This window comes from Neolamprologus brichardi, chromosome 20, assembly GCF_056152115.1.
Source record: "Neolamprologus brichardi isolate AB-2024 chromosome 20, ASM5615211v1, whole genome shotgun sequence".
Lineage (NCBI taxonomy): Eukaryota > Metazoa > Chordata > Actinopteri > Cichliformes > Cichlidae > Neolamprologus > Neolamprologus brichardi.
This window is the reverse complement of record NC_142123.1, coordinates 30,964,357-30,979,492: the sequence shown is the minus strand read 5'-3', so window position 1 is coordinate 30,979,492 and position 15,136 is coordinate 30,964,357. Positions and strand designations below refer to the sequence as shown.

The 15,136-nt window shown below is 38.6% G+C and overlaps 1 protein-coding gene across 1 annotated transcript; it reads right to left on the bottom strand.

The window, feature by feature from the left end:
• Nucleotides 1–139: 139 nt before the first annotated feature.
• On the bottom strand, nucleotides 140–14,734 carry LOC102777601 (scavenger receptor cysteine-rich domain-containing protein DMBT1-like). Its single transcript, XM_087834282.1, has 12 exons — nucleotides 14,668–14,734; nucleotides 9,453–9,530; nucleotides 8,099–8,533; nucleotides 7,471–7,791; nucleotides 6,841–7,176; nucleotides 5,491–5,910; nucleotides 4,136–4,555; nucleotides 3,506–3,841; nucleotides 2,197–2,610; nucleotides 1,240–1,353; nucleotides 803–846; nucleotides 140–658 (listed from the first exon to the last, which is right to left on the bottom strand). Exons 1-12 carry the CDS (start codon nucleotides 14,705–14,707, stop codon nucleotides 596–598), a joined length of 3,021 nt encoding a protein of 1,006 aa, XP_087690408.1. The 5' UTR covers nucleotides 14,708–14,734; the 3' UTR covers nucleotides 140–595.
• Between the last annotated feature and the right edge of the window lie 402 nt (nucleotides 14,735–15,136).

The window sequence follows — 15,136 nt, the reverse complement described above, 5'->3', positions numbered from 1 at the left end:
GTTGCAGTGCTTTACTGACACAAAGTGTAGTTGGTTTGTTTGAAAGAACTAACTGTGGAAACTGTTGACCAAGTGTGAAATAAATAAATAAATAAATAAATAAAATGAATGAATGAATTATTAACATATTTATTAATAGAATTTTGGTGCTGGCTTTATTGTGTGAATACTTCTATGCACAGCACTATTTGTACAAATTAAATTTCACATGTGGGATAATAAAGTTTATTCATATCTCTTATCGTAGCCATCCGTCCATGTTCGTTTCTGCGCATGCCACTGTTGATGGCCATTATTAATGCTGTGGAGAGGATAACAATGACAAGCCTAACAAATGGATTCTGAGTCAACTCATCCTTGCTTTTATGTATGTTTTATGTGCCTGACTGGCCAGTGTCAGTGTTACTGGTCTGGCCTAGTAAAGGCAAGGGAAGTGACATGGTTAGTTCTTACAGAACAATTGACCATGGTTCTAGATAAGACATGAAACCCCCAAACACATTTCTATTCATCGGAAGTAATGTATGAGAATTTGCTATTTAGTGTGTGTGACAGTAGAGTCCAGTAGGTTTGGTCCTGGTTCCTGCTGGCTGGATCAACGCTCTAGTTGGTTGAGACTACGTGTGGAGACTGTAGAATATTTTTCAGTCAGAGCAATCTGGGGAAAAAACAAACAAGCAAAAAACAACAAAATTCAGAATTCTGAACTTTTTATGAACCAGTGAAATGTGTTTATTTCTTCACAGTGCAGCATAAAGAGCCTACAAATGACAGTGAAATTAAACAAATATAAATGAATCACCTCAGTTTGGCTTTGGGTTGAGTTTCTTCTATACCTAGAGAAACCTATAGAAAAGAGACAAAGACGTGTTATGTTATAGCTTTGCTCATTTTTGTGGTGTTGGGTCTGATCTTATCCTGTTGGAAAAGAAGTGGGGCAGGTTAGCAGTCAAACAATTCCATGAGAAAACTTAATTTAAAAAAAATACTACTTTTGTCTGACCTCTTGTTCAGAAGGGGCCACAACAACAGGAAGCTGCACATGTTTAATTTGTCAGTTTTTACACTAAATGCCATTCCCAACTCAATCCCAAGAATGATTTGTGACTCCGGCTGGAGTTGAAGTAGTAACCTTTCCCTTGCTGAACAATTGTGTAAACCACTACACTATGGAGCCACATAAAATCCTTTTGATTAATACTTCTTTAAAAAAGCATATAAGGCTGGATCAGAACTCACCACGATAGCACGTGAACGTCTTTTTGTAGATGAGCAAAAGAACAACAAGCAACAGAAGAACTGCCACTACCACAGATACAATAACCAAAAGCGGAGAGAAACCTGTATGAGAGACTGAATAAAATGGGACAATTAAATAACGTCACTTATAAAAGTTATTGGTTAAAATTACATATAAAAAACATCAATATAAATTTTGAAAATGGCAGAAAGATTTTGAATATGAGATGTTTTCTTTTAAAGAGCAACTACATATTAAAATGTAGCATTTGAAATATTTTAATTAATTACTGTTTTTAAGAAGTCTACTCTGCAGACTAAACTCCCTTAGTGAGAAGAGAGCCATAACCTTAAATTCAGTAGTCTCATTAAAACTGATGTTGGGGATGGGGAACTGATAGGATTCAATGAAAAGTGAGCTGAAAATAACCTGAAAGGAGTAAATCGCAGCTGAGATGTAAATTTCATCTCAAGATTAATTAATATAAATGACAACAGTAAAAGAAGCAGGAACAAAAGTGCTGTGAAAGAAAAAATATTTAATGCAATAAAACTTGTAGATACCCCTTTAACCTCCTAGGACCTGGCGTCCACATATGCGAACATCACTTTTTGGGTTATTTTGGACCAAAATACTCAATTTTGCTCTGCAAGGGCCATTTACATATCCACGAACAAGGACATTATACTGCTACTGTTCTATCAACATTTCAAACGAGTATCCTCAGATGTGGCTCTTCCTTTTCTTAAAAACAAAAATAAGGTAAAAAAAAACAAAAAAACAATAAAAATCTGGTAATTCTTTATTTTTGCATTCATCGGGCCCCGATATGCCCAAATATCAAAGAGAAATTAAAAATGCATGCCGTGGAAGAGTTTGGGTCTTAGGAGGTTAATGTAGCTCAAACATAATATTTCCATATTGGTAAAATAAACTCTCCAGCTGCTCAAATTTACCTTCACAGATGACACCAGCATCTTCTTTGTGGCTGCAGTCGTGAGATCCAAACCCTGAGTGGTGGCACTCAGGCAAGTTGGCTTCTCTTCCCGTGCATGCCACATCATCCATCCAGATAGGCCCTGTGCCTTGTCCAAATTGTGTATTAGTTGGCATGGAGAGGACCCTACCACAGCCCAGCTGCCTACATACCACCTGAGCATCCTCCAGGCCCCAGGAATCATCACACACTGTCCCCCACTGGCCTCTGTGGAAGATCTCCACCCTGCCAGAGCAGGAGCCATAACCCCTATTTACCAGGCGGACCGCCCCCTCAACTGCTGTGCTGTTGTCCACTGCTTTTGAACCAGTGACATTAAGTTGAAAAGCTGGAGAGGTCTGTGTTCTTGAAGCAGGTGTGGAATAAGGAAATCCTGTTTACAATTAACAAATAAATACAAGTAAATAATGATTGTACAGCTGTGAAACAGTTTGAGAACAACATTTTAAAAATTAACTTGTTAGCGTGTATTCATACTTAAAATGTATCAATTCAGAGACAAATTTGACATTACACATTTGAGTTTTAACAGTTTTATGTGGTATTGCAAAGTAAAGACATTTGCTGTACTGCTCAAATAAAAAGTCTGTAGATGAAACGAATGAAAGATTATCTTTATTTCATTAAATGTTCTGCAGGATTTTCTTAATTGAAGAGACAAGAATGGAACCACCAGTATAATATCAACTTAAATTAATAGGATAGGTGGACGTCCTGTTGGGCCTTGGTTATTGCCAAAGAAGTTTTTTTTTTTTTTGTTCTTCAGTAATAAATGATGCATCTAAATTTCATGACTTTAACTAAAATGCAGTGATTGGGTTGTTTCAATGAAATATTTCAGGAGAACCAACAGAATCGTGGACGTTTCAACCAAGTTTTATGAATATTCCTTCTCCCTTAAAAATAGCTTCATGTTTCATGGTGAATTGTCTGCCACCAGAGGACATCATTATATAAAAACCCAAAATTTTTGCATTCAGAGGAAATCAAGGTAATTTTTCTGACCACATTTGAGATGGATGTAGTCAGCTTCTGAGGAGGAGAATGCTAAAGTATATAACATGATATGTTCTCTTACATCTAGGTGGTGCTCTAACGATTAATAAATATTGATGTTTAATGACAAAATATTTAATATAACAAAACCTGTGGGTAGCAGAGTTTAATGTAAATAAAACATAATATTTCTATTATTGTATAATAAACCTGGCAGCATAGACACAGAGTAAAAAAATGTAACCTCCGTGATGCCACCTTCTCAAATTTACCTTGACAGATGACACCGGCGTCTTCACTGTGGCCACAGTTGTGAGATCCAAACCCTGAGTGTCGACACTCAAACAGGTTGGATTCCCTGCCTGTGCATCCAACCTCATCCATCCAGATGCTCCCTATGCCTTGTCCAAATTGTGCATTAGTTGGTGCTGAGAGGACCCTACCACAGCCCAGCTGCCTACATACCACCTGAGCATCCTCCAGGCCCCAAGAATCATCACACACTGTCCCCCACTGGCCTCTGTAGAAGATCTCCACCCTGCCAGAGCAGGAGCCATGTCCTCCATTAACCAAGCGAACATTCCCTTGAGTTTTTGTGATAAAAGGGACTACATAAAAAAAATAAAGAAATGCAAGAATACAATGATAATTTTAGAATGAGCCACTATAAACTGCAGATTAACATTGCAAATTACCCAATTTAAACTCCACATTCCTTCAACTTTAAATGTTTAACAAAATTGAAGCATTCAATGTCAAAGAGCCTGTTGGTAAAATATTTTAGTATAAAGTGAATATAAATGTGTAATAGTTGGTCACTGAAAACCTCTCACTTAAAATTTTATCGGGGACAAACATTCAAACAGGTACAAACTTGAGTCCATCCACCTTCTCAAATTTACCTTCACAGATGACACCGGCGTCTTCATTGTGGCCGCAGTTGTGAGTTCCAAACCTTGACTGGCGACACGCGAATAGGTTGGATTCTCTGCCTGTGCATGACACCTCATCCATCCAGATGGGCCCTGTGCCTTGTCCAAATCGTGCATTAGTTAGTGCAGAGAGGACCTTACCACAGCCCAGCTGCCTACATACCACCTGAGCATCCTCCAGGCCCCAAGAATCATCACACACTGTCCCCCACTGGCCACTGTGGAAGATCTCCACCCTGCCAGAGCAGGAGCTGTAATTGCTATTTATCAGGCGGACCGCCCCCTCAACTGCTGTGCTGTTGTCCCCTGCTGTTGAACCAGTGGCATTAAACCGAAAAGCTGGAGTGGTCTGTGTTCTTGAAGCAGGTGTGGAATAAGGAAATCTAGGATCTGTTTGCAATTAACAAAGAAATACACATAAATAATAATAACAGTGCAGCTGTGCTGAACCAATTTAGTTAAAAACAGTTTGAAAACAAGATTTTTTTAAATTAATTTGTTAGCGTGTACTCATATTTAAAATGTATCAATTCAGAGACAAATTTGACATTACACTTTTGAGTTTTAACAGTTTTATGTGGTAATGCGAAAGAAAGACATTTGCTGTACTTTCACAGAGAAACCCTCCCAGCAAAAACTCAAATATAAAGTCTGTAGATGAAACAAATGAAAGATTATCTTGATCTTTTGAAATGTTCTGCAGGAATTTGTTAATTGAAGAGACAATAATGGAAACATCAGTATAATATCAACTTAAATTAATAGGTGGACGTCCTGCTGGGCCTTGGTTATTGCCAAAGAAGTATTTATTTTTGTTTTTCAATAATAAATGATGCATCTAAATTTCATGACTTTAACTAAAATGCAGTGATTGGGTTGTTTCAATGAAATATTTCAGGAGAACCAACAGAATCATGGACGTTTCAACCAAGTTTTATGAATATTCCTTCTCCCTTAACAATAGTTTCATGTTTCATGGTGAATTATCTGCTACCAGAGGACATCATTATATGAAAACCCTTATTTTTTGCATTCAGAGGAAATCAAGGTAATTTTTCTGACCACATTTGAGATGGATGTAGTCAGCTTCTGAGGAGGAGTATGCTAAAGTATATAACATGATATGTTCTCTTACATCTAGGTGGCGCTCTAACGATTAATAAATATTGATGTTTAATGACAAAATATTTAATATAACAAAACCTGTGGGTAGCAGAGTTTAATGTAAATGAAACATAATATTTCTATTATTGTATAATAAACTTTACAGCATAGACACAGAGTAAAAAAATGTAACCTCAGTGATGCCACCTTCTCAAATTTACCTTGACAGATGACACCGGCGTCTTCAGTGTGGCTGCAGTCATGAGATCCAAACCCTGAGTGGCGACACTCGAATAGGTTGGATTCCCTGCCTGTGCATCCAACCTCATCCATCCATATGGGCCCTGTGCCTTGTCCAAATCGTGCATTAGTTATTGCTAAGAGGACCCTACCACAGCCAAGCTGCCTACATACAATCTTAGCATCATCCTGGCCCCAAGAATCATCACACACTGTCCCCCACTGGCCTCTGTGGAAGATCTCCACCCTGCCAGAGCAGGAGCCATAACCCCTATTTACCAGGCGGACCGCCCCCTCAACTGCTGAGCTGTTGTCCCCTGCTGTTGAACCAGTGACATTAACCCGAAAAGCTGGAGAGGTCTGTGTTCTTGAAGCAGGTGTGGAATAAGGAAATCTAGGATCTGTTTACAATTAAAAAAATACAAATAAGTAATAATAGTGCAGCTGTGCTGAAGGAATGTTGTTAAAAACAGTTTAAGAACAATATTTTTTAAAATTAATTTGTTAGTGTGTATTCAAATTTAAAATGAATCAATTTGAAGACAACATTGAGATTACACATTTGAGTTTCAACAGTTTTATGTGCTATGGTAAAACACAAGGACATTTGTTGTACTTTCACAGAGAAACCCTCACAACAATAACTCAAATAAAAAGTCTGTAGATGAAACGATTTAAAGATTATCTTAATCTTATTAAATATTCAGGGGGAATTTGTTAATGAAAGAGGCAGTAATGGAACCACCAGTATAATATCAACTTAAATTAATAATGGCGTACATCCTCTTGAGTCTACGTTATTATACAAAGTTTTGTTTTTGTTTTTCAATAATCAATGAGGCCTCTGAATTTCATGACTATAACTAAAATGCAGTGATTGGGTTGTTTCAATGAAATATTTCAGGAGAACCAACAGAATCATGGACGTTTCAACCAAGTTTTATGAATATTCCTTCTTCCTTAAAAATAGCTTCATGTTTCATGGTGAATTGTCTGCCACCAGAGGACATCATTATATGAAAACCCTTATTTTTTGCATTCAGAGGAAATCAAGGTAATTTTTCTGACCACATTTGAGATGGATGTAGTCAGCTTCTGAGGAGGAGTATGTTAAAGTATATAACATGATATGTTCTCTTACATCTAGGTGGTGCTCTAACGATTAATAAATATTGATGTTTAATGACAAAATATTTAATATAACAAAACCTGTGGGTAGCAGAGTTTAATGTAAATAAAACATAATATTTCTATAATTGTATAATAAACCTGGCAGCATAGACACAGAGTAAAAAAATGTAACCTCCGTGATGCCACCTTCTCAAATTTACCTTCACAGATGACACCGGCATCTTCATTGTGGCCACAGTTGTGAGATCCAAACCCTGAGTGTCGACACTCAAATAGGTTGGATTCCCTGCCTGTGCATCCAACCTCATCCATCCATATGGGCCCTGTGCCTTGTCCAAATTGTGCATTAGTTGATGCTGAGAGGACCCTACCACAGCCCAGCTGCCTACATACCACCTGAGCATCCTCCAGGCCCCAAGAATCATCACACACTGTCCCCCACTGGCCTGTGTGGAGGATCTCCACCCTGCCAGAGCAGGAGCCATGTCCTCCATTAACCAAGCGAACATTCACTTGAGTTTCTGTGATAAAAGGGACTACATAAAAAAAATAAAGAAATGCAAGAATACAATGATAATTTTAGAATGAGCCACTATAAACTGCAGATTAACATTGCAAATTACCCAATTTAAACTCCACATTCCTTCAACTTTAAATGTTTAACAAAATTGAAGCATTCAATGTCAAAGAGCCTGTTGGTAAAATATTTTAGTATAAAGTGAATATAAATGTGTAATAGTTGGTCACTGAAAACCTCTCACTTAAAATTTTATCGGGGACAAAAGGTCCGACAGGTGGACACCTAAGTGAATCCTACTTCTCAAATTTACCTTCACAGATGACACCGGCATCTTCTTTGTGGCTGCAGTCATGAGATCCAAACTCTGAGTGTCGACACTCGAATAGGTTGATTTCCCCTCCTGTGCATCCAACCTCATCCATCCAGATAGGCCCTGTGCCTTGTCCAAATTGTTTATTAGTTGATGCTGAGAGGACCCTACCACAGCCCAGCTGCCTACATACAACCTGAGCATCCTCCAGGCCCCAAGAATCATCACACACTGTCCCCCACTGGCCTCTGTGGAGGATCTCCACCCTGCCAGAGCAGGAGCCATTTCCTCCATTAACCAAGCGAACATTTTCTTGAATTTCTGTGTTAAAAAGAAATAAATACAAAATATAAAATCCGGGACTCAATAATAATTTTTGTGATAAGTCACTGTATACTGTAGATCAACACTGCAAACTACCCAGTTTAAACTATACTTTCCTTCCATTTGAATGTTTAACAAAATGGTAGTATTCAATGTCAAAGAGCCTGTAGGTAAAATATTGTAGTGTAAAGTAAAAATAATTGTATAATAGTTGGTCAATGAAAACCAGTGACCAGTTGAAATTATATCAGGGACATACAGTCAAACAGGTGGAACCTCAGGCTTGCCACCTTCTCAAATTTACCTTGACAGATGACACCAGTATCTTCACTGTGGCCACAGTTGTGAGATCCTAACCCTGAGTGTGGACACTCAGAAAGCTTGGATTCCCTCCCTGTGCAATGCACATCATCCATCCAGATGGGCCCTGTGCCTTGTCCAATTTGTGCATTAGTTGGTATGGACAGGACCCTACCACAGCCCAGCTGCCTACATACCACCTGAGCATCCTCCCGGCCCCAAGAATCATCACACACTGTCCCCCACTGGCCACTGTGGAAGATCTCCACTCTGCCAGAGCAGGAGCCGTAACCCCTATTTACCAAGCGGACCTCCCCCTCAACTCCTGTGCTGTTGTCCACTGCTGTTGAACCAGTGACATTAACTGGAACGGATGGAGAGGTCTGCGGTCTTGAAGTAGTTGTGGATAAACCAAAGCCCAGATCTGTTGAGTTCACTTCTGTTTGACATTGAAAAAGAAATACAAATGAATAATAGTAGTGCAGCAATGATGCTTGAACCATATTTTTTATAAACAGTTTATTTTAAGAACAACATAACAAAAATAAGTGATTTGCTTCAGCGCTCCCACATGAAAAATGTTGCAGTTCCAACACAGTATGCATGCTTTCATATGACAGGCTACACAAGGTTGTAGATGAAATAGTTTCCATAGCAGGTTTGACCAGTATTACGCAGTAATAGACACTCTGGTCCACAGGGTTTATGTCATGCTTTGCCTCTTGCAAGCATGATATTGGTTGTATGAATTATCAAATTACGCACCGAATATCACCAAAATAGCAATTGCAGCAATTGCCTTTCCAAGGACTGCACATTTTGCAAAATACTGGAGCATAGGATCCACACCTGTTTGAGTTTATACATCTCACTTTTATTCTTTGCTTTAAGCACATTTCTGACTATCACGCACTTTCACATTATGATGGTGCATTGGTGGCAATTTGGAGTACAAGAGTGTGTGAAGCCTGGGACAGATTTAACAACATAGATTCCAAGGTTTTCTGGCAAAAAATAAATAAATTAATTAAAAAATTAAAAATCGTAAGATGAACAATTTAAATTTTCCAAGGTGTAGAAATGACCACAGATCATTTTATAAAATCTCAAGTAGAAATCTGTAAAAGTAAAGTACCAGAAAATGGCTAAAATTCAGCCAAAATATAATAATAATAATAATAATAATAATAATAATAATAATAATAATAATAATAATGAACAAGAACAAGAGGAAGTCAATTTTCCCCATTCCCCCAAAAGCAGAAGATGCATAAAAGATATCAATAAAGAAAGGAATGGGCACTCAGGGAATGCTTGTATATTGGGCCCTGAGTTCTGTGCTACAGCCCAACATCCACCTGTGGTGTTTCGTCCTTCCACTTCTGTATGGTTGGGAGTTTCTGGATTGGCAAGACAAGTGATTCCATCCTGAAGATCTGTTAAAAAGATAAGCAATCAGTAGTTACTATTGTCCTGTTAAATACTACATTAAAATATAATATTTATACTTTAATTGAATATTTACTTTATTTTATTGTGATAAAGTTTTAAAATTAGTTGTTAAACTTGCTATATTTTCACTTAATTATTTGAATTTGCAAAAATCAAAACTTTGTGATCCTTCCCTACACAAACCATCTGCTGATAAAGATTATGTTAAAAGCTTGTGAAGAAGAAATTAGGATTTGAGTTTGTTTGTGATGACATCTTCTTCAGCTTTTTGTACACTTGTTAAATTAGGCTTTTGAACTTGTTTAAACATTTGAACTTGGGTATTTATTTATTTATTTTTGTTGTGTTGCAGCTGGATAGTGTAGTGGTAAGACTACATGCCTTTGGAATGGGAGTCGTGGGTTACTGTATCCTGTAAGCGTCCCTAGGCTAGACCCCCGCATGCTAACCAAGAATGAGCGAGAGACAGAGTAACCAGGACACACTGATGAGAAGTGGGCTACTAGAAGAAGATGATATAAGTGCGCAAGAGATAAAAATTGGGCGCTGTTGGAATGCTACTGCGCAAGTAACCCCAGCAGAAGGGGTTACATGAATAGGACAAGGGACCTATGGAATCTTCCATACCCAGTATCCAGATTGATGGTGAAACAACTAGTAGCTCAGTGTTCTAAAATTCGGAAGAAGGTACTGCTCTCATGGCTTGAGATTGATGAGGTACAACACAATGTTACAGCAAGCGGCACCAGGACGACAGGTGGGGGAGGAGATATCATCATCACCCCCACCTGAGTTTGGGTACCAAGCCCCAAGTGCGATGGAAGACGACGCATTGTGAGAGGAACTGACCTGAAAGATGACATCATGGCCAAACTTGAAACCTGGACCCTCCGTAGCCTATTACCAAGGCTACGTGAAGTACCCTCTGAAGATCTACTAGATCAGCGGTCCCCAAACCCCGGGCCTCGGACTGGTACCGGGCCGCGAGAGTTGAGGCTCATGTGTGAAATGTAGGGTTTTCAGGGTTTTTATCGGTTTTCAGCATTATTTTGTTATCATTTTTATCGTTAACTCGGTTTTCCTGGGTCTTTTCACGTGTGTTATGAATAAATCTTATTTTTTTCAGTACCGGTACTAGTTTTATTTTTTTGTATTTATCCGCGACACATTAAAGGCCGGTCCGTGAAAATATATTGTCGGGCACAAACCGGTCCGTGGCGCAAAAAATGTTGGGGACCGCTGTACTAGATGATGTGAATACAGCGCTGCCACAATTACCGAGACTAACCAGTTGACCAAAGCAGCAGTGATCAGTGAGTGATCAGCCACAAGGAGCAGTACCCTCCATGGAGAAAGAGACTAGACTACAGAAAGGTAGAATGAAGAAGGTGCCTAACAAGTACAGCAAGCTGTGAAACTACCGAGCAAAGAGGTATACCAGAAAAACAGAAGGCAGGAGAATAAACCAGTTGTTCTCCACAGAACCATCCAAGGTGTAGTCGTAGTGGCATGGGAATATAAGAACAACACCACCAAGGCTGGAGACATAGCAATACTGGAGGTACATATGTGATAAGCGCACAACACATAACTGCAAAGCTCATGAGCACTACCATTACTGGACCCGAGCATGGTCCAGTAACCATCACATTGGCAGACATCCAAGAAAGTGTCTCCAGAATGAAGAATTGGACATCACCAGGCCTCGACATGATTCACAATTACTGGCTGAAGAATCTGCTTGCACTCCATGAGCGTCTTGCAGTACAAATGAACCAGCTGCTAGTTAATAAGAGACACCAAGAATGGCTAATTGAAGGCCTGACAGTCTTGATCCCCAAGGGTCCGCCAGAACCTGCCTCAGTACCAGATGGAAGCTCCTGTCAGGCATCACAGTGGCTAAGATGAACAGGCACATTCCTCAAAAAGACACATAAAGGAATTGGGAAGAATACCAGAGGAGCAAAGCGCCAGCTACTGGTAGACAGAGCACCAGGATACACAGCAACGGCATTGGAATGCAATTCGGATTGGAGAAGTGTAGTTGTAAGGTAGTCAGAACTGAGGGGATTGTACTACTAGATGGTAACATTGGCAACAAGTATCTAGGAATCCCCACAGGAAAATAGGAACCACAAAGAGGCCGCAGGTAAGCTGCAACCACCAAATACCTGCAGAGGGTCAGGCAAGTCCTGAGAAGTCAGCTGTAATAGAAAGAACAAGATCTGGGCAATCAATACCTATATCCTGCCCGTGATCACATACCCTGCTAGGATAATAAGCTGGCCAAAGGAGGAGATAGAAGCCACTGACATCAAGATAAGAAAGGTTCTAGATCATGGATGGAGGGTTTCACCCCAAGACGGAAGGAAGGAGGCCAAGGACTGGTGAGTGTCAGAACCGCTGTTCAGGATAAGACAACAAATATCCACGAGTACATCAGGAAGATGGCCATAACCAACCTTGTGCTTAGTGAATACCTCAGCAGTGTTGGGAAGGTTACTTTTAAAATGTATTCCACTACAGATTACAGAATACATGCCCCAAAATGTATTCTGTAACGTATTACATTACGTTACTCAATGAGAGTAACGTATTCTGAATACTTTGGATTAGTTCATATATTATCATGCTTTTTACAATTACACAAATGTATTATTGCAGTGTGATTTATTACTATTACTTAAGGTTATTCGCCATATCAATACTAACTAATGTCATGGTACTGGGTCGTGTGACCCAGTATGTGAGTTGTTAATGTGTCATTTTGTATTCATTTGTGTTCTAGTTTCAGCTTAACTCATCCAGTTAATTTCTAGGTTGCTGTTAGTCCTTTGCTTCTTAATTTCTTTGTGTCATCTTCTCCTGTGTTAAAGTTCCCCTTGCTGTTTATTATGTGTTATTGGTCATGTTTCTTGCCTGCCTGGTTAATGTTGTCAAGTTCGTGTAAACCTGCGTCTTGTCATGGTTTCCTGTTTATTTTGAAAGTCCAGTTTTCATGTCTTTGTGTTTTATTTTACATTTCCTGTGCATTATTATGTTCATCCTACTTAGCTGTTTCCACTTCCCCTGATCACGTCATGTGTATATTTAAGTCCTTTGTCTCTAACTGTTCTTTGTCAGGTCGTCTGTTATCCTCACCTGTAACACTCTGCCTATTGCCTTCATATTAAATCATTTTTTGAATAACTTTTAAAAATATTTCTTCACGTCATTATGCGGGCCACAAGTAGGGGTGACATGGGCCGTCAGATTGAGACACAGGCCTTAGAGCCTCTTAATGCGTGTTTGGTTTGGGTTTCCAACGATGTGGAATTACCAAAAATAGAGAGGGCATAGCCTAATATATGAAACAGGAAAAGACCGCCGTGTAATCCATTTATTACAACAAAGTAACTGTATTCTGAATACCACCCTTCTAAATGGTAACTGTAACGGAATACAGTTACTCATATTTTGTATTTTAAATACGTAACGGCAGTACATGTATTCCGTTACTCCCAAATACTGTACCTCAGGCAGCAGAAACACAAGAAAGAAGAGGCACAAGGAGAAGAACCATCATGAAAGGACAGACCCCTGCATGGTACACTCAAAAAAATAACTCTTTGAATGAACATAAAAAAATCATGGAAAGAATTTCCACGTAATTAAATTGCTTTATTTTAGCATTATGCAATTCTGTTATTCCAACTTAATGTACTTGAGTTGGACTAACTTGATTAATTAATGATGAATCAACTGCTTTACTACAGTTGTGTCCAACTTAATTTAATTGATTTGATCCAACCCATGGAAATTACGTTAGTGCAACAAAACATGCTTATTCATAATAGAAATCCATTTATTAATGCATTTATTTTAAGTTCATTTAATGAGTTATTTTTTTTGGAGTGTTCAACAAAGTCTAGAGTCTGGTTAACATAAAATGTTAATGGATTTATAATAACTTGCACTCCATCCATCCTCTTATCTTTACCAGGGTTGCAGTGAGGCTGGGACCTATCCCAGATGTGATAGGGTGGGAGTCAGAATACTGGACAGGTCACCAGTCTATCACAGAGAGACAGACAACCATTTGCCCTCATGTTCACAGATATTTTAGAAACACCAATTAACTTAACCCTAATTACTGTGGCAGGAAACCAGAGCACCCAGAGAGAACCCACTGCAAACTTGGCCAGATTGCAGATTGGAACCCAAGACCTTCTTGCTGCGAGGCAACAGTGCTAACCACTGTGCCACCGAGCTGTCAATCTAGACTTCAAAAAAATAGGGAAACTATGATTACAAGGCTTTATATAGAATTTTAAAAACCACAATAAATAGCTGAGGCATATACGTAGTGTATGTATGGTTGTCTGTCTCTTCTAACCCCAGTGATTTTCCTGTGGTTTGAACTCCTGTGTGATCTTGTGAATTTTGTGAATCCAGGCAACTAACCACTCTTACTAGATTGTATCCTGTCATCTCAACAAGAATAAATTAAGTTGCTGGATTTCATGCAGATCCTACATGATTTAATTACGTTCGCCACAGAAACATGAAATTATTTTGTTCACATTACAAGTTTGAATTTTATAAATTGAACAACCACCCAATTTCATTTTTTTGAGTGTATGTAGCACCAGCAGATAGAAGAAGTCAAAGCAGCTTAAACTGATTAGTATACCCCGCTGCTACTTAACTAACCAGATTAATAAGCCAGAGGTTTAATTAACTTGATGCTATACTCTAATTAAACGTTTTTTGAGCAGTGTAAATTGTTCTGAGTTTATCTTTTTATACTGGAGGAAAAACAACAGCAATCTGAAAAAGAATTTCTGGGGATGAAACAGGGATGAAAGAACACACCATAACTAGCACATAGCAGTTGTGCTAAAAGAAATGATATGAACTTTAAGTTATCTTTTACTTTTAATGTACTTGGAAGTGGTGTATGTCGTGGTTCACTGCTGACCTATTTTCAACGCCGAATAAATAAAATGAAGAAAGGCTGAATACCTGAACTGCTGAAGCAGTTAGTGTTTAAAATGAACAAAGTTTAAGGATTAATTCATGAGAAAAGAAAAGAAAAGAAAGACAAGTAACACTGAATATTAGAGATGAGAATTTACTCACTTAGGAGGATGAAGCAGATCAAAATGTGATAGACTTTCATCTTGAGTCACTGATGGGTTAATGTTGCTTCTTTTCTTTTATACTTGCAAACCAGGAACTTCTTACTTCTCTTGTTCTTATGTCCCCTCCTCCTGACTCCTCCCCTCTGCTTAACGGTTTACCAACTGCACAGTCAAAGAATAACTGTGTATGAATTCAAGTTATATCTTTACAAGTTATCCCTCAAAACGTAAATATTCTTTTTTTTCTTCATCTACTCTCTACTGAAAACAGACTGTTTGTGTTTTATTGAATTGCAAAATATTAATTTATCATGTTGCAATACTGTAGTTTCAACATGTCAAACAGTGAAAACACTTCCTGTCCATTTTCTGTCCAAAACAGCAGTGATTAAAAGATATACCAAGCTGTAGACAGGCACACAGAGAGAAGTTTTGCACCAATGCCGAATTCAAAGATTCAAAGCTGA